This window comes from Poecilia mexicana, unplaced genomic scaffold (assembly GCF_051168715.1).
Source record: "Poecilia mexicana isolate PSO_F unplaced genomic scaffold, ASM5116871v1 scaffold_13, whole genome shotgun sequence".
NCBI lineage: Eukaryota > Metazoa > Chordata > Actinopteri > Cyprinodontiformes > Poeciliidae > Poecilia > Poecilia mexicana.
The window spans coordinates 21,901,583-21,927,061 of NW_028263382.1; the positions used below are offsets into that span (position 1 = coordinate 21,901,583).

The 25,479-nt window shown below is 39.7% G+C and overlaps 2 protein-coding genes across 3 annotated transcripts; one reads left to right on the forward strand and one right to left on the reverse strand.

Annotated features, from left to right (window-relative positions):
* The first annotated feature begins 173 nt into the window (after positions 1-173).
* On the forward strand, positions 174-20,234 carry nox4 (NADPH oxidase 4). Of its 2 annotated transcripts, XM_014987426.2 has the most exons (19): positions 174-1,766; positions 2,107-2,202; positions 4,938-5,048; positions 5,229-5,313; positions 8,460-8,557; positions 9,789-9,816; positions 10,523-10,595; positions 12,106-12,186; positions 12,819-12,981; positions 13,923-14,087; positions 14,256-14,318; positions 15,069-15,129; positions 15,610-15,691; positions 16,834-16,953; positions 17,050-17,158; positions 17,447-17,515; positions 19,337-19,437; positions 19,532-19,668; positions 19,765-20,234. In XM_014987426.2, exons 1-18 carry the CDS (start codon positions 1,710-1,712, stop codon positions 19,650-19,652), a joined length of 1,683 nt encoding a protein of 560 aa, XP_014842912.2. In that variant the 5' UTR covers positions 174-1,709; the 3' UTR covers positions 19,653-19,668; positions 19,765-20,234. The 2 variants fall into 2 exon arrangements, with proteins under 2 accessions (XP_014842912.2, XP_014842911.2); XM_014987425.2 differs by having other exon boundaries at positions 175-1,766; positions 19,532-20,234.
* Positions 20,235-20,503: 269 nt separating this feature from the next.
* On the reverse strand, positions 20,504-24,863 carry tyr (tyrosinase). Its single transcript, XM_088011883.1, has 5 exons — positions 23,328-24,863; positions 22,706-22,922; positions 21,691-21,838; positions 21,399-21,580; positions 20,504-21,306 (listed from the first exon to the last, which is right to left on the reverse strand). Exons 1-5 carry the CDS (start codon positions 24,153-24,155, stop codon positions 21,059-21,061), a joined length of 1,623 nt encoding a protein of 540 aa, XP_087868009.1. The 5' UTR covers positions 24,156-24,863; the 3' UTR covers positions 20,504-21,058.
* Positions 24,864-25,479: the final 616 nt, after the last annotated feature.

Consider the following 25,479-nt stretch of genomic DNA (forward strand, 5'->3'; position numbering starts at 1 on the left):
TATCCTTGGCAATTGTGATCTAATGATCCCCTACTGTCATTTTTGTTTGACATCAAAATAGACTGAGAGGCTCCCGACTAAGAAAGAAGCTCCTGCTTCTATACTGAAGTCTTCAAGCTCAGTTAGAGTGTAGATAGTCGCATGGACAAGTCAAATGTCTGCAGAAGATATAGTTTTATGGTCAGACAGGAAAAACATTCAGCTGTGTAATATTGCAAGTGTTGTTGGAAAGGTGGTGGAGCAATGAAGATAAAGGATTATCTATATAGTATCAATCAGCTTCACCTAACCTGTAAGTAGATAGATGTTTGGACACACCTGTCTTTTCTCACCGAACAATGATACTAATCTCATAATCTGTGCTACCTGTCCTCCCTACAGGGAGCATGTCTCAAGGACTTTAAGATGGGGAGGAAAGATTATGGTCTATCCTGTTCTAATCACTTTTCTCTGCGATTCATCAGAGCAGGAACAGTTTGTTCCCTACTCCAAATGGAAGGTTGAATCAATATGGACTTCATGTCCATGATGCATGTTAATATGGCCAAAACTGTACATAAATAAATAAATAAATAAAATAAATAAATAATGATGCAATAGCAATTGTTATCCATAATGTTGTCTCTGTATCTCATTCACAAAGTGCGATGCGTTTTTAAGTTACCAATAGGCAGAAGCAGATTTACCACAGTATGAAACTACACAGTGCCCCCAACCAGTAAGGGGCCATGTTAGTTGGAGGTCCCGAACATGGCACCTCCATTAATAATGTATGTTTGAAATTAAATAGGTATATTTAACAATAGAGCTGTTGCCTTGCAGCAACAAGGTTCTGGGTTCGATTCCCAGCCGGGGGTCTTTCTGCATGGATTTTGCATGTTCTCCCTGTGCATATGTGGGTTTTCTCCGGGTACTCCGGCTTCCTCCCACAGTCCAAAAACATGACTGTGAGGTTAATTGGCCTCTCTAAATTGTCCGTAGGTGAAAGTGTGTGTGCATGGTTATTTGTCCTGTGTGTCTCTGTGTTGCCCTGCGACAGACTGGCGACCTGTCCAGGGTGACCCCGCCTCTCGCCCAGAACGATAGCTGGAGACAGGCACCAGCAACCCTCCTGACCCCACGAGGGTGTACAGAAAATGGATGGATGGATATTTAACAATGAAAACATTAACAAAAACGAAACACAATGCACACGCCACTTCTAACTAAACCTAAAAAAAGAAAAAAAAAAAAAGAAAAAAAAAAAAAGCTTCACTTAGACATTTTGGTCTGTGGCTCCCTCTCGTGGCGGAAAGAAGAGGCGAGGAGCAATGAAGCGATGTTCATTGTTCTGCCCTGCTGATTTAACTTTGTCATTTTCTGAATTTAGTAGTTTTGTCATTTTAATTCTCTAATCTTTATTGTTCAGGCTTCTGTACGTCAGTCGTGCAGAAAGATAAACTGAGATTATGATGCAAGTACAGAGGCGGTAGCGTGGGGTTTCAACCGCTGGAGGTTTTTTTTTTTAGAGAGAGAGGGGGATGAAAAGTCAAAACGCGTTCAGAGCAGGGAGGGGGACTACGGACTGTACGTATCGGAGCAGACACCGGTTAGACAGACACAGACAAGAGCTGCAGGGAGGACCGAACTCCGACCTCTTGACCGGACCGGAGCGTTTGTGAAAACCTGGGGCAGCTCCAGCAGGCAGCGGCGGAGACCCTGAAGGCACCATGGCTGTGTCCCTGCGGAGCTGGGTCGCCAACGAGGGAGGGAAGCACTTGGTCCTGGTGGGGGAACTTTTGGGACAAACCTTAAAACTAACCCCCCCTTGGTTTATGTCTATTCTTCTGCTTGTCTTTTGATTGACATCACTGATGTTCACTTTTAGATGCGTTTCATGTTTTTTAGGGAATGTCCCGCTGGTGGACAAACCATAGAGATTGTTGTTAATCATGTGTCCTTTACTTGTCACATAAATTTACATCATCATTGAGGTAAAAAGTAAGGACGAGTAGTTTTTAAGAACCGTTGCCATCATCATTTTCTTTCTGGACGTGAATTTGAGATTGCTGTAAGTATAAACTCTGTGTTAATTGTATTTTATTTCTGTGTGTGCCTGTTGTATAGATGCTGTGGCTGGGAGCAAACGCCTGGTTGTTCCTGAACACTTTCCTGCTGTTCTCAACGGGGCAGCAGTACCACTACCTCTACAAGATGCTGGGGGTGAGAAACGTACTGTTTTATGCCTGTGACATATTGTGGTGGGTAGTACACAAGATTTTAAAAATGATCTTTTTAAAAGTTCATCAAATCTTTTAAAAACTCATTTGGCAACTAAGATTCTTGTCTTTTTCGCTACAGAAGTATGCATATTTGTGCTTGTGGAAGCCTTTGTGGTGAACCACTGCTACTGCCAAGCAATGGAGAGAGCTTTTATTGAGTAACAAGTCTGAAAGATCTTTGAAACAAGAGTCATTATAGCTATTTACACTTTCCACCTCAACTGACCGGCTGACCAAGGTGAACATTATTCAGAGAAGCAGTCAGGACATCTGTGGTTACTCTGGAGGAGCTGCAGGGTTTAAAGCTCTGGGGGGGGGGACGAATCTGTTGACAGGACGACAGTTCGTAGTACACTGTAAATCTGTCCTTTGTAAACAAGGAGAAACTCAGAGCAACCAGAAGCAATGAGAAATGGCAGCAAGCAGCATGTGTGAACTATTGCACTGCCTGTACAGTGGGAGGCAAAAGGGGAGGAAAGGGGCAAGTGTGGGCACGCCGCTTGTTCCACTGAATGCCTCACCGGAGGGCTTAAGTTTATGTCTGTCTTTATGTGCATGAGTACGAGAGCGAGTGCGATGTGTTTCCAGAGCAATAATACTTCAAATAGCCTCTTATCTTATTCACCTGCTTGGCAGGACTGTATGGGGTGTCAGAAAGGAGGGTATCGGATCTCCGTCTGGACATCAGCTGCCTTTCTTTAAGAGGCTCTGAAGAGAGATTGTGTGTGTGCATCTGTTTGTGTATGGGTGTGTGTGTGTGTGTGTGTGTGTGTGTGTGTGTATGTGTATTAAGTTTTTAAGAATTAAAGGATCAGAATAGAGTTTGCTGAGGTTACCCTTAGGTTATATTTAGGTTCAAGCGTTGCTCTGTTCTCCGCATCATTCTTGCATTTCAACACCGACTTCAGTCAGCTGTGCAGACAGTTGTGATTCTTCCTGTCTGACTTGTCCTTTTCTTTACCACCATACTTTTTCTCGATAGGCTGCAGATTAGAGCTCTGGTTGTGCCTTCGTCTGTTTTTTTTTTTTTTTTTTTTTTAAGCAAACCTCCTTGACTTTGTTGGATGTCTTAGACCAGAACATCTTCACAGGATGGATTCCAGTCTCGTGTTCTTGTTTTCTTTGATCTTCACAGCTTCATCTTGTTCTCCACACACTCTTGAGGAAAGTCAGAGATAACCAGAAGTGGCAGCACCTGCAGAGCACAAAGCTCCCAGCAAATGTGCTGAGTTGATGAGATGCTAGAGTGCGCTCAGCGTTTCTGGCTTTAATTTGATTATTGAGCTGCAGACTGAGACGTATTCAGTCAGATCATCCGCCTTGCTCACACATTACTCCAGCTGTGTTTCCCCGCGTTTCGTCACATGTTGGTGTTCTGAGATGTTGCGCCTCATTTAACCTCCAAAAAATAGATGAGTTACTGTAAAATCTGTATGCTTGGACCTGAAGGATGTGGATACAGCGCTCTGCAAAATTATGTTTACCCCTTGTATTTTATTTGGATTTTTCTTGTTATGCCCAAACACAAAGTAGGGTGTAATTATAAGCTGGAAGAAAAAAACATTTTTTCTTTGTTCAGCATCTTGGCGGGCATTTGCATTGGCAGATGTATTGAAAATAAAATCAAGTTCACCTGTTGCCTTCAGAATTCAACCTTCTCTTGTGTGTAGTTTTATGTCGTTACAAATGCAGCTGTTCTGTGAAGGACAAACACCATCAGTACAACCAACAGTTGTGATGTTTGGAACAGTTCTATGTTATTGAAATGCCAGTCCTGGAGCATCTCTCAGAGCACTGCTCAATCTATCATGTAAAAATGGGAGGAGTATGGCACAATTGTAAATGCGCTAAGACGCGTCCTTCCACCTAAACTGACAGGCGGACCAAGCGGGGGCATTACTCAGAAACTAATCTGAGTAATGCAATGGTAACTCTGGAGGAGCTGCAGAGATACACAGCTGTGTGAATCTGATGAAATGACAACTATTAGTTGCATGCGGTATACCGTTGCATGCTCTCTAAAGCTGGCCTTCAGGAAAGAGTCGGGGAAAAAAACAGCTTGTGCGTATGCAGGACAACAACCCCAAATGTACAGCAAGAGCAACAGTGACGTGTCTATTAAGTCAAAGCCTAATTCAGAATATGTGTCATTGTTTGCCAAAATCTTCATAGAAGCTATTTTTTGCAAAGGAAAATAGACAAACAAAACTGATCTTTGTAAAAGACCTTTTGCTAAGTATTGAGTCAGGGAAGCCTAATACAAATGCACATTGAGTTTTATTTCTAAAAAAAAAAAAAAAAACAATGTATATTTGCATCACTACATTCTGTTGGTACATAACAGAGTCAAATTTCAGTTTGTGTTTATAATCTGATGGTGGAACAACAACAACAAAAAATCTAATTTCTGTAATTTCTGTCTTTACGAGACAAACTTGGACTTACCACCAAACCTCCTTACTTGTGTCTTAGTCCTGGAGTTACTTATTTGTACCATTGTGGTCTCAGCTGATTCACAACCTAATTATTAGTGGGCTCAGACCTCCACATTGTGAAAGACAAAGGTGGTTTGCTGTAAACCTCTGTGTTGAAGTCATGCCTCAGGCTCTCAGCTGCCCTTAATTACATAAGCCCTGCTTGTCTGACCGTGATCGCTTGTGTGTGTCTCCCCCCGAGGTCGGCGTGTGCATCAGTCGAGCGTCCGCGTCTGTGCTGAACCTGAACTGCAGCTTGGTGCTGCTGACCATGTGCCGCTCTGTGCTCACCTTCATACGCGGAACGCACGTGGTAAGACTCACGCAGGAGATGAATGACTCCAGTCACAAGGGGATCAAATTCAAAACTGAAATTGCATTTGGTTTCTAAAGCACAACAAGTTTCCTGGTAAATATTAGATCTGGGCCTCATCGTACAACAGTCCTGTTTTCTTTATACAGTGATTTTTGTCTGTGTTGCACAATCATGCAGGTATCGAGCAGGAAAACGCGCCGGCTGCTGGACAAGAGCAAGACCTTTCATGTTGCGTGTGGCATCGCTGTCTGCCTCTTCTCAGGTAAAAAGCTCGCTCTTTATCACGCCAGTGAGCTTTCCTTCATTCCTTTATGCATCTCTGCTACGCTCTGTGCGGATGTAAAGTGTGGATAAATTGATGCATTGTGGTTTTGCATTCCTGGTAAACCATCTTGGAGATTATTTCGCCTGTTTCATCAGCCCGTGTTTGTACTTTTTCTCTGCTCTTATGACATCGTGTGAGCCTCAGACAGCTTTGCATTTACCAGGACGCAGGTTTTTCAGACTTCTTCCTCTGACTCATCCGTGTTTTGCTGCAGGGTTTTTTTTTTTTTTTTGAGAAGCTGTCTGGCATTAATTTAACTACATCTTAGGTATAAACAGTAACTAAATGCGGCATTTTGTATTTAAAGCTTCATGCTGTGAGGGTTTCCTCTGCTGTCTTGATTTTGTTTAAACGTCTGTTGACTAAAGACTCTTTGATTTTGGTAGGTCATTGTTATCAAGGAGGCAGAGTACAGCTTTCTTCCTGTGCAAAATATAATGGATATGACACAATTCTTCATAATTGTAAAATAATTTATAACTTAACGATTATTGAGTTAATAAAGGCAAACTGCAAAATGTCTACTCTGGTATTGGACAATTTCTGCTTATATTATTAGACTAAAAACATAAGCCTGGCATAAGGAACTGAAAACATGTCAAAAAACAGTGAAATGGACATAATTACTTAGAAGTGACCAAACTTCATTCTCGCCTCCAACATGATGTATTACATTTCCCTGAAAGTGGGTGATTCATGTGAGAAATATTTTAATCAGAATCAGACCTTGTGCTCCAACATGTAGCCTCCAGAGTGTTTTTTAAATATGCCCTTCTTTTGCAGATGCAGTCTGATTGGTAAAGGCGGCAGATCTTTTAAACCCATTCACCCACTTTATAGGCTTTATGTTGGAATTGTGAAGTCGAAAAGATACGTGTGGATTGTACATTCTTCATGCTTACTCAAGCTTAAATCGATTTCGGCAAGCGGTTGGGTGGAGTGACCCGCCGTCGCCAAACTGGAAGTAAACATGGGGAGCTTGATTTATGAAGGGGAGCATTTTAAGGGGTTCAACCCAAAGCTGACACAGTTCTCTGGAGTCATAGTGAAAAAGTACAGCAAATTTGGTAAATCTGACTAAATTTAGAAAGATGCTTTTCCTCAAAGATGCAGTATGTAACTGTTATAAAAAATATTTTTAGCATTTGTTAAAATTGTCATTATGTCATGACAGTATGACACAGATATTTTGTGAAAAAAAAAATTGAGCTCCTCTGTCCTCTGCAAGTGTTTCCAGTGCTAACAACCAATCAGAGCCAGGAGGAGGATCTTAGTGCTGTCAAGCATGCTCATATACATGCTGCTCCCCCTCTTGTTCTCTGCTACTCTTTCTGACAGTAGAGCTTACCATGAATACTCAGACTAGTTAGCATGATGGTGGATAAATGGTTTCGCTGTAATGGTGAGTTGTTTCTCCACCAGTTGCACATTGAGCAGCTGGTACACAAGGTTGATTGACAGCACTAAGACCTAACTCATAGCTCTGATTGATTGTGATTGGAAGTGGTGCATTTCTTCAGATAGTAGCGCTTGGAGGAGGTGCAGGAGCTCCATCTTTTCACAGATTATCTCGTAACACATGTGATGTAGATGTAGGTCACTGAAATGACAAATTAGTCTCTGAAGTACATAATTATTATATAAACAATAATAATAATAATAATAACAGCTTTGCAGTTAAAACAATCACACACCAACATAAATTACTGGCAGTTTTTTAAGTACAGTAATTAAAGTAATTACTGAGTTAATTAACAAATGTCAATATCATGGAAGAAAACTGTGATTAGTGATTATGTGGTGATAATGACAAACTAATTGATTATGCTTTCAAACCCAAAACATTTAAAATTATTACTAAAACTCCTAATTGTTACTTACTGCAATTATGTGGTTCCATGATTGCTGTGTTTCTGTTCGCTAAGCTATTTGCATTCTGTTGAGCAGTGCAGTTGCACCATTGATTGCAACTGAGGCACGAAGATATGTATTACTTTTCATGCTGTGTTTACACATATGCCTGACAGCTGAGAATGGTGTTGCTGATATGCATTCAGTAACTTTTATTTCTCAACATAAGAAAAATGAAAATGGTTGGAATTTCTAGTTCAGGCGTATAAATTTAAGCAAAGTACCATTACAGGGTCTTTGAATGTTGTGACTTACTCTTAGATCATAAACGTACCTGCAAAGGAGAATTTCACTTCAATCACATTTAAAAGTGATATTCATAACAATGTATTTAATTACCAAAAATATCAGTCCCACAGTGAGAAGCAGAGCTGCACAATATATCAAGTTAACAAAATAATATATTTAGTTCTATATATTTTTTATAGTGGTGGTTGATACTAAAGCTCACAAAGTTTGGTGAGGACAAGAAAGTAAAGAAACAAAAGAGCCACAGAAATACTGGTAATCAAGATTTGACGTCATCGTGGAAATATTCAGCAGTAGGATCACAATTACACGTTTCCTGCCATCATGCAGCCCAACTTAGAAGTCAGTAAATGAGTCACACGAGCTGTGCAGTACTGAATGTTTCCGTCTGGATAATTGACCTTTGACCAACAGCTAACAATGGATGCTTCAAAACAATTAATCTGTTTTTTTCCTTTCTTTTCTTTTCTTTTATTTTGCTGTTACATCATCTGTAAGCTTTTCCCTCAATCAAAACCATGCACCTCTTCACTTATTATAATAACACTCACATTCATATAAGCTCTGTATTCTCAGTTGACAAATGACATTGCGGACAGAGAGTCAGCAGGACGGAGGAGAGACGAACTGTGAGAACAGACAGAAAGAGGGGGTGGAAGACAGTGGGAGTGGGAGAGGATATAGGGGAGAGGAAAAGGGCCCTTGTGTGTCATGATTACAGTCTCTAACTCCATCAGCTGTTCAATGGCTGCGTACTTAGCCTGTGATGTCAGGAAGAAGTGTGTGTTTGAGCTGCTCTGCCTTTTTGCTGAGTGGACCTCCGGCAGTTCCTTTGATTGAGTTTTGAAGAGGGAAAAAAAAAATAATCCTACATGTGCGACTTGGTCCCATCACTAAAAAATATGTCTTCTCTTCATCTGCAGTTGTGCACGTTTCGGCCCACATGGTAAACGTGGTGAACTTCAGTTCGAGGTACTCAGATGACTTTCCTGCTCTCAACTTGGCTCGCTACAGAGGAGAGGTAGAGTTATAAATGTGGAGATGCTGCAATAGGACATTTGTTGAGCAGTTAGCAAACACTGTTTTTTTTTTACTTGTTGATATCAATTCCTGGGTGATGTCAATTTCTTTTTTACGGGCTGTAGGTAAAATCAAGATATATTTTATTCTATCTTATATATATATATATATATATATATATATATATATATATATATATATATATATATATATATATATATAGTCCTAACAATAAATCCATTTATCAAAATGTGGCAGTGGTTTGCATCAGAGCACATCAGAGGTTTTTCCTCCGTCATCATTTGAAAATGGATAACAGCTGTTCCCCACTCAGTATTTTTGAAAAAAAAAAAAAAAAGTCTCTAATTTACTGCCATGTGAGATTGTTAAAGATTTTACTGCCAATATTTTTTAGAATGACAAAAAAGAACTTCTGGTTCCTGAACATTTTTTTCTCTGGAAACATAACTTTTCCAAACCTTTTTATCCACTTGTGCTGTTTTTCCGTGTTTCCCTCGTGAGGTGAGAAAACTGGGCCCAATCAGGTAGATTACACTCCTGATACAGATTAGGTTTTTTTGTGCAGGAGTGCTGCTGCAATCTGAAGACACAAAAATCCTCTAGCTGCAATTTTTGGGGTAGATTTTTAACCTCCTTTGACAAATTTGGCCCTAGTTCAGGCACTGGAAACATTAGAGGGAAAAAAAAAAACTACCCCTTCCCCTCCTCCCAAAAAATTGCCAGCGATTTACTCATCGTGCATCTCCACTTACATGCGTTGCAGCATCAAATCTGAAAACAGATGTGCCTCAGCATGACATTTACATATGTTATCAATGAATCAAGATAATGCTACAGAACTTGTTACCCTATTTAAGGGTGGCACATCTTGGAAAAATATTGTTTATAATAATTAGGTAATGAATATTTCCAAGTAAGTTTAAATTGAAATTGGTGAGTTAAAGCTTCATCCTCTAATTAAGTCTAACTTACTTACTACATGTTTGTCAAAGCCAATTTGATGTTGTTTTTATTGTTTTACTTGAAGTCTACCCAGTTTAACTTGCACACAGGGAAAGACAATTTAACTCTGACATCGAGTCTGCAGACTGTTTTCTCCTCAAAGTGCTGACGTCGCTCTGTTGTAATTCAAGGTGGCTAGCACAAGCATTAATGTAGATAACAGAATGATGAAGACTACCGACCTCTTTCTTTTTTTGTTTAATTCCCAGGACCCCAAGTGGATCATTTTAACAACAAGTAAGAACAACAACTCTTTGTCTTAAAGTTTGCCACCCAATGTCAAGGTGCTTTTGTCTCTCTCTCTTCTACTTTCTGTGTTTCTCTTTTGTTCTTATGGGGTTTCATTGTATGATTTTACCGTGTTCTTTGGTACTTTTATGTGCAGGACAATCCAAACGCCAGAAATAAAATATTTCTTCTATAAAATGTCTTATACATTCCTGTTGCTCTGACTTTAGTTGCTCAATAATTGTTAGCTTTGCCAAAACAGACTGAATGGCTTCGTTCGTTCGCTCCCATTGCCAAACTACAACCAAAGGTCAATATCAACATTACGTCTGGTCAAAACAAGTGAGTCGGTAGAATTAAAAGATTATTTGAAACCTAAAACTGAAAGGGGTATGAATAGTTTTGTGCTTGAGCATTTTAAATTGAAGGATTGAGGCTTTATGGAGAATCAACGCTAAAACCGTTTGGGTTCAAATAAGACTTTGGCCAAGCACAGGTGGACTTAATGTGATAGAAATATCAACAGGATATCCTAAATGCAACTGAATTAAACTGTTACACTACCATCACATTTAGAGTCATGTTAGCAATCAGATAATTGTTTGCTTTAGCATATAAAGCTAGCCGAAACAAACAAGACAGTTCTTGTTACAGATGGCAGGATGTTAACGTCTTTTGTTTTGTCTCCTCTGTGTAACATGACGGTTCTGTTCAGTCCCGGGCGTCACCGGTGTCCTGCTGGTCCTTATCCTCCTGCTGATGCTCATATCCTCCTCCCACTGCGTTCGGTATGCTGAACTAAATCATAATTTCTGTAGTTATCAGAGATGATTCTTGTGTACCAAAAGAAGAGGAATGCAAGTTTTTTTTTGAAAATTCAAAATGCAAACAAACAAGCTTTTTAATTATGTCTGGGTCATATTATTCGTCAGAGAGTTTTATGAAGGTTTCTGATTTGACAACTGTAGCCAACATCAGCAGATCAACACAACTCAAAGTGAAAATGTTCCTATCAGTCAGACAGAAGACTGCGTTACCAACGATGAGGCCAGACAAAAACAAAATGATCTGATTCTGAAGATCTGACGATTTCTCGATGCATCTCTAAAAGTGCAAATCAGTGTTATTTTGTCTGAATGTTAGTTATGTCTGCTCTGTGCCAAAGCGGTTGGCTGGTCTTGCACCACGGATGATGGACATGCTGACATGCTGATGGACCCCACTGCCCTGTCATTACTCGGGTCACTGTGGGTCGTCCTCTGTGTGTGAGGAGGACACTGTGTGAATGTGTGTTTGTGGGGCTTCCTGCTCATTTCAGTAAGTGAATAGACAATAAGGGACTTTTCCAGACTGTGCAAGGCTGTAGATAAGAGCCTGGCAAACTGGTTGGAGCGTTGGGTCGATGGCTGCTGCACACTGAAGAGAAACCCAAACAACGAGTCACAGAGACATCGTAACATCAGCAGACATCCAAACCGTCTCCATTATTCCTGGTTTTATAGTTTTCATATAAGAAACCAAGTTCTCAGTCTTCTCCACGTTTGTTTGATGTCATTAGAAAAGGCCCAGCCAGCAATACCAGCTCTATGCTGGGGAAGATCATATATTTACTTTAATGCTCCTTTTGCAAAAGGACATACTTTAATAAACAACTTGATATAGTGAATAATAGTTTCCTAAATGCATCTAGCCATATTAGACAACTGAGAGACTGAGTGTTGTGAGAAGGATTTATTTTTGCATTTCGTAGCATTCTATAAACCACATCTGTTTACATGTGGCTTTATATTAAGACGTTCTACAGTATAAAATCTCAAGGTTGTGGGTTAAAAACCCAAGATTTATTGTTACCTGTTAAGTCAGATTCTTTTGAACATTTTTGTTTTATACTTGAGACTTCAGGGCAATCTCTGACACAAACAGTCTGACGAAAAGCACACTTGGAAAAACTTCTAACTTATTTACAGACATCTGTTTGATTTCAGTTATTTTTCTAGTACAAAGCGTCAACGTTGATCTGAATTTTTGCAAATTGTTTCAGTAATAGTCAAATTCAAACAGTGGATTTCTTAAACCCTGGTAAAAAAAAGAAATGTATATAGAGGGATTCACTTATTTTATGTAAAATGTTAATGTTTTGAGTTAGATCTCGATAATGACATTCCTTGATTCCTGAACAGGTGTAGTTAAATCTGTATTTCTTTCTTTCTTTATTTTTAGTACAACACCAATAAATCAGAGAATGCACGAGTAAAAATTTTGATTTTTGTTGTTACTTTGCTGTTTTGTCTGTTTCAGGGTGTCCAAATATGAGATCTTCTGGTACACACACAACCTCTTCATTATCTTCTACATCATTCTGATGATGCACATGGTCGGGTAAGCAACACAGAAAGTTTCTGTTTCTGTTCTCTTATTATTTGAGATTTTTTTTCCCACAATGTTGGAACAGTTTTTTTTTTTTTTTTGTCTGCTCTAGACGACAAAAATGTGTCATGGTTTAAACCATGTTATAGTTTTTGTCTCTTCTTATTTTAATTCTGTTATTTTTTTTCAGAATCTTTATTAATATTTAATATTATTTATTATATTTATTTAATATTTTTATCTGGAGTTTTCGTTTGAAGTCATTTTTGAAGGCAGTTTATTTAACATTTCCATTATATCCAGATTGTACCTTTTGAATTTTGTGCCTTGTCTTTTTCATTCTTTTGATCATTTTTTAACACATTTCAGGAGTCAATATTTGTTCTTCATTTCTCATTCATAGTATCTTACACATTACAATTTTCAGATCATATATTATTTGTCCAATTCATATTTATGTTCTACTTCTTATTGGTCTCTCACAATTGTAGTTTATAGCAAATTGTGAGAAAGCTGAAGAACTATGAATGCTTCAGGAGGATGCTGCTGTCTGTGTTTTTTTTTTTTCTTCCCCTCTGCTATGTAGAGACTTTCTTGTCTTAGTGAACCAAAAATCACCTAAGCTCTTCTCTGCCCGACACCAGTGGAGTGCTGAAGTATCAGAGCAACATCGAGGCCCACCCACCTGGCTGCCTCAGGCCCAATCAGAGCAGCGCAGAGCAACATGTCGATGATCTGCTGGAACAGCTAGAAGATGACGATAGCAGCTGTAAAGAGGATGCTCATTTTGAACCTCACTACCCCCAGGTTGGTGTGTAAACGCTTGAGAGCTCCGCATGCGCTCTGAGAGTTGGAGGGTGCCGGTCCCATTTATTAGAGGTGTGAGGGGGAGGAGCGCTGTACATCGACGCCTGTTTGTGCGTGTGTGATTATGCTTTTGCCTGTGGTTGCTGGGCAACGTACTGGTACCATAAAATCCCCCTGTAAAGTTGAATGTACTCCCCTGGCTTTACTTAAGCTGTGAGCAATTACTGTGTTAGGCAACTCAACAGAGAAGCACTTTGTATTTCACTTAGTTATTTCATGACCACATCCACCTCGTTTGAAACTATAATGTCTACCTGTAACAAGGAGAAACTACTTAAAACAACAGGGACAGAAATAAAGGAGACAAATTGTTGAAGTTCATTAAATGTGATGCAAACATAGTCAGGATGATGGTTACTTATCGAAATTTTATGACTGCCATTTAGTCATTTATGGGCCAAAACGTACTTTTAGCAGTATTTTGAAGTTAAATTTGAATTTTGTGGATAGTCTCAAAACCCATTCTATGGCCAAAATTCTTCTTAAGACAACTACTGGGATCCACCTTTTTAAGTTTTCATACGTTTGGTTTGGAAATAACACTCTCTGGCTAGCTGTTAGCTCAACTTTTAGTGGTGAGCTGAAAGCAAGTGTGTAGGGTGCAGGGAAGATACCGATAGTTGCTAGCTACTCTAAAGAATCCTGTTTTAGGGAATTCAAAACATCCACCCCCCATCTGTTATTGGGGTTATGTATCATAATACGCATGTTGCAGACAGTGAGGTAGAAGAAAATCAAAATTTATATCATCGGTTGTAAAACAGGGTTATTAAAATGAGAAAGAAAATGTTATTACTATAAGTTTAGTTTCGTTGCTTAATACTCCTGTACTTGCCTGCAGTAAAGTGTCATTATATGTGTGTGTGTGTTTTTGTGTACAGACTTGGCTCTGGGTGTCTGGTCCCCTCTGTCTCTACTGCGTTGAACGTTTATACCGTTGCATCCGAAGTAGCGCCCCTGTTACCATAGTGACCGTAATCAGGCATCCTTGCGATGTGATAGAATTGCGCATGCTGAAGAAGGACTTCAAAGCTCGACCAGGACAGGTGAGACTAGATGTTTGCTTTTGTTGCTTCTCAGATATGTTTCCATTTGATTCATTCAATCATTTCTTTTAATTGTTACTGTGACGTATCTTATGTATTATCTCTGCGTCTCCCACCTGTAGCTTACATTTCACCCGCTCCCTCTTTATCCTAATCTTTTTTCTCCAGTACATTGTTCTTAACTGTCCAAGTGTATCTTCATTTGAGAACCACCCCTTCACATTGACAAAGGTAAGACCAACTAACCCTGATGCATTCCTCACTCGTGACAGCAGCCCACAGACATGTCTGCATAGATCTTGTTTTCACAGGTACCTAATCTTTCCGTTTCTTCACAAAGAACAGGCATTTTGGTCTCAGCCATGGTTCCACCCGCCTTGTCGAGCTGTGACTCTCGATTGGGAGCAGGGTTGCTCAGGAATATTATGTTTCACTCTGTTTGTTGATATTTTAGATTTGCTCTGCATTGCACAAGAGAAACATAACATAAGTTCAAGATAAAGTTTGAAACTGGCTGAGCTGGAACGATTTTTGCGGAAAAGATTTGACAAAGATTTTGATGTTCAGATGCGATGATTGTAACATGCCACATAAAATCCCACTAAAATACATAGTTGGTTTTGTAGGTTTTATAAAATGACAAAACGTGGAAAGGCTCAGTGAATATGAATACCTGCATTGGTGCGGCAGGGTGCTTGAGCAGGAGGTTAGAGACTCCCTCTGACAGAGAGCAGACAGACCCCTGAGGCTGGTAATGCTGTCTGCCAACAATAGGGCTGCGCGTGCGCGCTCATGTGCATTGTTAAATTTAATGAAAAGAGCTGCAGCTCTGCTCTGCTCTGCATGCCTTTTTCTGGACTGTGTGCAGATTTAAATCTCACGTGGCAGCTGTATATATTTTTTTTGTGTGTGCTGTCTTGAACTTTACATTATCTGACAGTGTGTGATTGTCACTGTAACTTCCTCTTTAACTCCTTACAGTGTCCCACGGTGAACAAGGAAACTTTCGGCATACATCTGCGAGTTGTGGGAGACTGGACTGGTACTATCTAACAGCAACACATGCATGCACACACACGTACACACACACTCAGACAGGATGGAGCTTAGTTTGTGTAACCCCCACTGATTTCCACTTTTCTCTAGGGAGGATGCATTTCTGAGAAATGACCTTTTATGTGCATGCATGTGCACATGTTGGAACCTTGGTTTGCCTCGGCATTGTTCCCAGCATTGTTTTCTAGCAGGTTTTGTTGTCCTGCTAGAAAACTTGATCAGGGACGGTCACAAACCCTTTCAATTAAATGTTGCAGGGAATCATATTTTGATTCTTGAGTTGAAATTTCAAAATGGGTCACTTGCTGCTGTTCACAGCAAGGCCTACATCCTTCCACAAGACAGGAAGTGAAGCTGCTTTGTTTGTGTTGGCCCCTTAATATGCCATGACGACGTGGTGTAAAGAAAGTGGAGAGCAATAAATCGGGATGTGTTGAAAACACAGCCTCTCCTTTCACCTCCTCAGAGCGCTTCACTCAGCAGCTACTGCCCCAGTCAAGGATGGACTTGGAGATTCTTCCCATGGTCCAACAGAGAGCGTACCCCAAGTAGGTTTCTTTGAGTGTCAGTGGCTGTGAGAATGAAATGTGGTTGGCCAGCCATCCTACTGTTTCTAATCGTTTGTTGGGGTCTAGTTAAAGAGTCAGATGAGATCTCAGGAGTGTGAGGAAAGAAATGGGGGCTGGGGGGAAGGTGATACCCAATCAATGTTAAGCAACAGCATACAAACTCCTAAATCTTCTCCCAGTATTGAACATAATGCACCATGTTTCAGGAAGAGCTGAATGAAGAGATTAATTCATTAACTTTAATGTTTCTGTATTTCACTGCACTAATGATCAAAAAAATAAGTGTTTTGCTTTGTGTGTTGAAAGTTTATATATACAGTAAGGGTGTGTGTGTGTGTGTGTGTGTGTGTGTGTGTGTGTGTGTGTGTGTGTGTGTGTGTGTGTGTGTGGTGGGGGGAGGGTTGTACGTGATACATTATAAAAATAATTTTAGTAATATTTTTAAAATATGTTGACTAGCTAGTGGAGCAACGAAAAGTGCAACCTATCCTGCTGCTGTAGTTGGTCACATAGGACAAAAATCTGCAAAATGTTGTGGTTTTTGTTTTGAAATATAATTTATGTCAGCGTGGAATGGTCCATTATTTGTTCCTCAGTCAGTCCAGTCATGACATTTATTGGTATGAACAGCAAATTGACAGACAAATAGGGACACATAGTGGCACACAATGAGATCATTGTACAAATGATTTAATCGTACATGCCTCTGGTGGCATTGAGTTGTGCAAGATGTGCAGAGGTTGTAGTACCCATCTTTGGTTTGATTTAGGGTGTAGGCGATTTGCTGGCCTACCCACTCAGTTTGAATTATATATTTCTATAAATAAGAGCAATCAATTTTGATAACATTGAGTAGTTGCTACAGTTCTCTTTTTTTAAGCGGACAAAACACTGTCACTGTGAGGTACAAGTGCTAAGCAAAGAATTTAATGAAAGTGTAGCAAAAGTCCAAAGAAACACTTTAAAGATTCCTTAAAAATGGCACATCTCAAAGAATATGAGAAACTCTGGCTTCTTAGAAGTTAAATAAAAAGATGTTAAAACATTTCCTTTGCCATATACTGTATTAGTGAATATTCTTGGCTGACTTTGTTTGTACCATTGTCCATGTTTATGATTAGGCTTTACATTGACGGTCCGTTTGGAAGTCCATCTGAGGAGGTCTTCAACTACGATGTCAGCCTTTGTGTTGCTGGTGGAATTGGTGTCACGCCATTTGCGTGTGTACTGCATGCTCTGCTGTGAGTTGTTGGGGAGGAAAAAAAAAATCTGATGCCAACATCAAATGTTCACAAGTGTTAATGTGTCCATCTTTCTTGCTCTGGTGGTCCACCCAGTGATGGCTGGAGGGGCTTCAGGTTACAGAGGCTGTATTTTGTGTGGGTCTGCAGGGAGCTTCAGTCATTCTACTGGTTTGCAGAGCTGCTATGTGCCCTTCATCAAAAGGTCAGGGCCAACTCTCTTTTTCTGTTTTTTTTTTTATGCAGCTGCATCATAATTTAATTAATTTAACTTCAAGGGTTGTAGAAAGCAGAGGACAATCTGGATTAATATGATTAATAATAATAAAATGTGGTGAGTGTGAATTCCAACATCTTGTCACCATAAAACCAAAATGAATACAACAATATTAAAGCACTGACTCTAATATTTCTCATGTGGCATGTAATAATGAAAATGTACTAGTGAGTATTATGTTTCATTCAGTAGTGTCCGTGTTTGTTTGTTAACCAGCTTTGGGAGGAGAACAGACCGGACTACTTTAATCTGAAACTGTATGTCAGTCAGGTGGACAACCTTCACGTAAGCATGGCACACTGTTGCACACTTTACTTTTAAGATAACACAATTTAAGAGTTTTTTTTGTTGGACATTTTTATTGATTTTTGTTCTTAAAATGTGCATTTTTGAAATGCCCACCAGAGGGCAGTGGAGCACGGAGAAACTTCCATACTTCTTTCACTCAAACTATGACTTTAACTTACTTTCTCTTAATGAGATATAACTGAATTACTGTCAGTTTTTTTTTATTACTGATAAATAGTCAATTTTACTCTTGCTGTTAAAGTTCCGGTTTAAAAAGATCACATGCTGTGTTGAATATCCCTGTCAATGAAATTACAAATTATTAACTAAAGCTAAATTAGCTTTTTCATCAGCTAACTTGAAAAGAATCAACATCATCCACACGAGTAAAGTTAGTGAGTAAAACTGAGGAGACTTAAAATTAATTAAAACAAATATTTAAAATAATAATATTAAATTACTAAGATTATTTTCAAAAATTAAACATATTTATAATTTCGAAGTTTTACAGTTGTGGTGGAGTTGTAAAATAATATCGATTGAGTCCACCGTTTTGGCTTCTCATCACGTGTCTTTGTTTTCTTCCTGCCACTCACAATTCTCCGTATACAGGAGGGGGAGAAACAGCGTCCCCCTCTGGTGGCCAAGCGGTGTATTACATCCAGTAGGGGTTCGATTCCCCGATGGGACTGCAATCTTTTTTTTTCCCCCCACAATGGGCTGTTTCAATGGTCGAGTGAGTTGAAAAGAAACCCTAACAGCGCCTACCAGATACAAATAGTTTCTAAATGAAAGGTTAAGTACAGCTTAGTTTTACTGAATTATTTTCAACAAAAGCATTATTCTTGTCCTCCTGGATTATGTGTTGAAGTTTTGAGAAGCAATTTTATGTTTATTTTATTCTAACAGCTACGAAGACAGAAAATCAGATAATACTTTTGTTTGCAACATCGTGTTGACACAGAGCTCTTGACCTGTAACAGGGGGTGTATGTGACCCTTCTCGAGGTCGGGTTGCAAAGGGAAGAAAAAAGGCACTGCAGTGCTGAGGACAAAGACATGTGGCCCAAAGCTTTATCTTGTGCAAATGAATTCAAGCTGTGTCACACAGCAGTGGGTTTCAGCTCCTCTAATTGGCTGCAGACAATGTACATAACATACAAAGACTAAGACATACTTTGGGAAAGGTTAGGATTAATTCGTTAAGTGTAATAGAAGCCATCATTTTGACACATTGGTCTTTTTAGAGCTTAACTTCAAAATTAAACTTTAAAGAATCATTTTTCAAAAAAAAAATGGTTCAAGTGTTTGTGCTTTTTAAGACTGCAAATATTTGTGTTTGTTCACTATAAATTATAGGTTCACCGAATGTCAAATGTTGAACAAAACTATAGACGTTAACACACTTTTTGTTAGTGACCACAAGAGGGTGCTGTGACCTTTGGATAACAGTTATACTTTAATACAGTGGTGTCCAAACTAATTATACATGCAATATTTTGTACAAAGTAGAAAAAAATAACAGGAAGTGTCAAAAACAACAAAAACGGTCATATTGCCGATTTTGAACTGCAATTTGGTGCTACACAAAATTGTTGGGGTTGCAAACTGGACACCCTTAATAAATGGTTTAAATGTAGATCATTAAGTTCTGGCCTGAGCACTATCTTCCACGTGTTTGTTCTTTATTTTCTAAATGGATTGTTTTAAGCTGTAAGTTTAACTACTTGTAGCTTTCTTTCAGTAATATGAACATTTTTCAAGCAACTTGACAAGAAAAATCTGTTCTATTTGTTGTGCTTTACTTTTTTTTTTTCAGAGCATGTCAGAAGAACGATTTCGCCCGCTTTCTTCGAGGATGCTGGTTGGTCGACCCAGGTGGAAGCACCTTCTCGATGAGATTGGAAAAAGAAACAAACAGTGAGTATAGAAGCAGCTTTAGCAGAAGAGTTGATTTATTTGTCCTAAAAAAAGTGACATAATTCAACCTTCAAGCCTTTTTCTTTGGCTTCAGGAAGCGAGTTGGGGTTTTCTGTTGCGGACCAAGAGGCATCTCCAGGACTCTCCACAGGCTGTGCAACTCGGCCCGATCACGTGGGACAACATTCGAATTCAACAAGGAGTCATTCAGTTGATGGAACGTCTTGACTGGTTGGAGTTGGAATGAATGGATTTTCATTCAATTTTGGACTTAAGCTTTTAATTTTAACTCCATTTCTCAATACCTTTGGAATCTGTTCTTGTCAGGAGTCACTTGGCGTTAAGGAAACGTCTAACACACTCCCAAGATAAAGATCAGCCTGACCTCCAGCTAAACGCTTCATGCCTGCCTCAGCTTCAGCATGTGATCGGTTCAGTATGAAGCAAAAGACTCATTCTGAGATTGTCCCGGTGGTCTTCTCAGCCCTGCTGGAGTTCTGGTTTTAGCTGCAGCTAAAAGTAAATTTCTTTTGTAAGGAGAATTTCCCTTAGTCTCTCAAAACATTTGCAATTCATGAAATGCATGTAAAATATAAAATTAATTTCCACACTGATTTTCAAGAATAATGCAAAGTACGGCGTTTTTATTATTTATTGTAGTTTTAATAAATGTGTTATCTATTGTTATGTAACTTGAGACCACAGTTTGGGAGATCTCCTTTTGCAATAACACCTACTGATGACTGTGAAGCTGTCATCTTACAAACCAAATGAAAACGAACTGATTATGAAACACACATGTGTTTGTGAAACTGAGTGACATCAGTTGTAAGAAACTTTAAATACTCTTAAGGCAGATAATTCTGCTACCAGTAAAGGATATAACAGTACTTAGTGACATTACAGTCAGATCCCTACTTTTAAATAAGTGAAAATCAGACCTTTTTTTTACTATTTCAAATAACCACCTCTGGAAAAACTTTTTAAATCAACTTTTCTGCATTTTCAACACATAAAATTAGAACGATCACGTGTAATGTTTCTACCACTCATTCAGACTCATACGTTTGGGTATTAATGTAACACTTTATTTGCCTTTTATTTGCAGATTTACACTGGATTATTTAAGCACCATTGTGAACTCACAAAACACGGGTTCATATTTATTCATGAGATGAGTGCAGAGCTGCATGATTACATGACTCACTGTCTGTGGACGGCAATAATTTTGACCAGGAGTAACTTGGAGTTCCTCTGAGACGCTTCGAGGTCACGAGTTTAACAGCAGTGGAATTTTACAGTATTTAAACTCTGCCTAATTTGGCAAACTTAAAGTTTACATGTCCCATGTAATTAGAATTACTCTTAAAGTGTCGTAAAATGTGAGGTAAATAATAGTTCTGTTCAAGTTACTGGAAATCAAACTGCTCACATACTTCGGGTGACGTGAAAACCATGTTTTGTTCTCCTTGATGAGGCTTCACTGGTTGATCTGTAACTGAATCTATTACCTGATTCATTGTAATTATTTGCTTTGTTTTGCATCCCATTGGCCTTTTTGAAATGGAAGTACCCTGAACATAGTTTGAACACTCATATGCAGCTATTTGTGCCGTTTTTGTTAAAGAGTGGTTTGATACGACGACGATCCTTCCTCTGAGCTGCTCTGTAGTAGTGGCTGCCTCTCTCCATAACTCGACGCCCTCTTCCTTCTCTGACTCCTCTTCCACCTCCTTCTTGCGAAGACTACCAGAACGGCAAAAATCGAAGCAATCAAAGCCCCCAGGATCCCGGCCCCAAGCAGCCACTGCCAGATTTCTTTGGCCTGCTCCAGGTAGGGGGTCACAAACTCTTGCACAAACCTCTGGCCTGTGGAGATGCAGAGTGGACAAGATGCAAGTAGAGGACAAATAGCTGCAGGAAAACACATTTACTGGACGCGTTTGAAATTATGCACTGACCTGGATCTAACAGATAAGCATACTCATATCCTAGCACCTTGTTGGACAGGAAGTAGTCTCCGTTTCTGTAGAGTGGAAGGAAAGGTATCATATAGTATCCGTCGTTGTGTCCAATAGGGGCATTTGCTTGTGGGTAGCTGCTCCTGAGAGGCTGGTGGGTCCTGAGCCAGCGCTCAAAGATGCTGTGAAGGAAGAAAAGTAAGACGCGAAATAAAGAAAATGCAGCGGATTGTTTAATTAGGTTATTATAAACAATTTTACATCAAGTTTGTATGTAAACACCACAGGTTACCTGTCAATGAAAGCATGGTGTAACAGGAATATGGGGTCATTGGCTGAACCCTGGACGTTGGACATGGAGCCGTTCATAAAGACATGCAGGGAGTTGTGCATGGTGCTCTGGCCTGGTACTGCTTGGCCAGTCTCTGGGCTGGCAAATCCTGCAACAGAAAGTTATTCTCTACAGCAAACAGTTAGCCTGAATATAGAGTGGGATGTCTGAGTTGCACACTTTAGCTAATGGGGTCAGTTTTAGCTTAGCGCTTTTGCTATTTTTGATAATGTTTAGCTACTTAGTTTCACCTAAATTATTGTTTCTGGCTGTTTTATAAACTTTCAGTTGAGTAAAGTTCAACATTTGTGTTGATGCTTATGGTTATTGACTGTTTTGGCTGCACTGGGGCACTGTGAGAAAAAAATTTGGACTTAATCTAAGAATTTGAATTTGCAGAAAGCTTTAAGAAGTCTTCAAGTATTTAGACATGTATAGCTATGCTTTTATTTTGAAGTGGGTGGAAACCACTATTTACAAAGTAGTTTTGCTTTCTCTCCTCATGTTCTCTCTTGTTTTCCTCACAATAACTTTAATTAAAGCAAAAAACACACAGGAACAAAATAAAATGGACAGTAGAGATCAGGATATATCTAGGGGAATTTAGAACATGCAAATTATAATGTCAAAATTAAATTGATGCTCAAAGGTTGTACTCTTTCAAAGTCGGATGTATTTTGCATTGCCAAAGTATTTAAATTTGACCACAGTGCAATAAGACAAAAAAAATAAAAAAATAAGTAAATGCTTTTCGATTCAATACATATTTTAACCATCTGCTTCTTATTACACAAACTGTATTTCTTAACATTTCTGTTTGTTTTACAGAACCGGAAGTAGCTCTTTCATTGTTTGAAGATAAATATGTTGTGGTTGGAACATTGCTCTAACTTTTCATAAAAAGTAATGTAGCAGGCGTTTAGAGTAGCTGTTTAACTCACAGGAGTGTACAGGGAAATTTTTTTTGTATGTTTACCCTCCAGGACGTTTCTAAAGCTCATGTTGGCAAAACGGTCCATGTTTCCCGTCTCGTACTCAGGTAGGCCTACAGCAAAGTCCACATCGGCTGTTGTAGGAAGTCTCGGCACGCGGTTTCTATCGTGGTTGCCAGGATTACGCAACAGTGGACCCTCCCCAGTGGCATTGCACAGGACTTCTCGGTTGTTGTACTCCTCGGGCTGCGAGCAGATTACCTTCACCGCAAGATATACAAACACAAATGCTTCTTAAAACAATGTCAGTGAAGCGTCTTTAAATCTAAAACTGGAGCTGTCAGGTTAAGAGTTGCAGATATCCCCTAAGCAGCAAAATGTTTATGATTTTATTAATAGCAAAGCAAGCAGAAAGCGAAATTCTTCAAGACAAGAAACGAGTAATGCTTCGATGCAATGGCAGGTGCAGCAACAAATGTTTTGAATTCAGCATTTCTAGGCTTCACCCATTAACTGAGCATAAAACTCAATAAACTGTATCATTAAAAAAAAATCTACAGTTAGTAAAAAAAAAAATAAAAAATCTGTGATATAAAAATGAGAAAAGACTTTAAATCTGTAGTTGTTTAAATATAAATGGAGCCAGAGAAAGACATATTTTCCTACCTTCCATGAGGAGAAGACAGAAGCAGGGCTGATGAGGTTGGGATTGAGGGAGTTGCGTCCGCCCATAAGAGCGTCGGTGCACACTTCACAAGACTGGGCATTTCTCCAGTCCCAGTATGGGATGGTGAAGTTAAAATCCCCTGTAATTTTCCTTATCTCATTCTCCCAGTGAAGCAGAAAGACTCTGTGCCAGGGCAGAAACGCTGCAGATTCATGGGCAAAGTCGATGTCTCTCCAGACGTTCCCTGGCCCCCCCAGGAAGGTGTCTCTGGAGACATAGTAGTGTATCCAGACAAACAGATCGTAGGTGTTGATGTCAGAGAACATGGGGTTCTCGCCATTTTCTCCCATCTCTACTCTTGTTGCTGTGGAGATGACATAGTCAGGGTTGATGGTGTTTTTAGCCAGGTTGAGGTAAGAGATGAATTTCTGCTGCTCTGCAGTTGACATGGTCATGATGTTCCGCCGCACTGATTCCCTGTACTGAGCACAGTTTCCACCCCAGTACCCAAACCTGCACTCTCCACAGTTAAACCCCCCGTAGTTTCCGGCACAGCGACACGTACGGTTGAAGAAAGCCAAAGGCCAGCGCTCTCTGTCATCAATCCCAGTGTGTGGGTACTGTGGTCCGTTGGGCTCATCTGAGACCAGCACCTCGGTGCAGAACCCACGGCCCGACAGAGCTCCGCAAGCCGAGCCGTCTCCTTCCCAAACTGGACAGCATTCTTTAGTTCGCAGCCCCTCGGAGTTGGCACAGGGGCGAGGAAACTGGGACGAACACACCCCCATTAGGTGAAAAAGGACAACAGACCCAAACAGGTTCTTCATGCTGAAGAGTTACTTTGGTCTCCAAACACCGTGGCGATATTTCCCAGAAACGGAACCTGTTACGTTCCAAACCTCTGCTGACAAACACAGAAAGGAAGAACTGCTTAGAAGATTGAGTGGCAAGAAGTCTCTTCTAGATATTGGAATTAAATCAGTAGAATACCTCAGCAATCAATTGTACAAATGCAGAATATTTCAGAATCATTATGTTAAACTCGGATCTTGTAGCCTACCATCTAAGCAGCTTCTAAACCTCCGTCGACCTTCTCTTTCACACACCCAGGCGGCTCTCCCCTGGTTTCTGCCTACTCATTCAGCCGTTTTGGGGGCCGTCCTCAGAAGAAAGTGTGCAATTTCCTGCATTCACTCACACACACAGATTATGACGAGCATCACATGCTCAAGATAATGCTCTTGATTCCTTTTTTCACTTTGTCTTGAGACCAGCTGACCTCACCCTTTCCTACCTCAGGCAGAAGAGGGAGGTTTTGTGGTTATGTACACACCATTGCAGGCCCCAACCCATCAACCACCCCCCCAAAAAACCCTCGAGGGCAGAAATTTACGCATGACAAAAATCAATGTCTCCCTCTGAAAGTGAGAGGAAGAACTGAGTAAAGATATGAAAGTGGAAAACTGATGTTTTACTCTAATCAGAATTAGAACCCATGCTGATTTGACCCCAACATCTGCAGGGTTTTATTGAGTTTTGGCCCTAAATCCAATTAAGAATGTGTGGCAAATAGTTGTGCTATATTCCCAAGAATTGACGCAAATTGAATAATATTTGCAAAAGGAAAACAGCATTTCTCATTTGATTCAAATATTAACATTTTTGTTTAAAAAAAGAAAAACAGTTTTGATTGCAGGCTTTGTGGAATCTTTGTCCTGAAATTTGTAGATAAAACAGTCCAAATGTCTTTTTTTTTATCTCATGTTTTCTCTTCCAGACTCCTCTTTCAGTAGTTCAGAAAAAAAATTATCAGTTTTCATCAATCTTCATCAAGGGCAGAGAAAGCAAGAAAATAAAAATGCAATTCAGCTTAGTATCATCAACTTTTCTAAATCAAATCTGTTTAATTTAGTACGACTCCATTTTCCTCTGGATGCTTCATCCTCTGCAGTGATTCAATGAATGAGCATTTCTCGCCAAATAAATGAAACAAGCAGGTACCGAGGCTTGATATTCCTCTGCACTGTGACAAGTGATCTTATTGAAAATGACAACAGCAATTCATACAGACATGATACAGAGTGTTAGTGCCGTTGGTATTTTACAGTGAGGGAAATAAAAACACCAGCTTTGACTGTGGAACAGAAAATG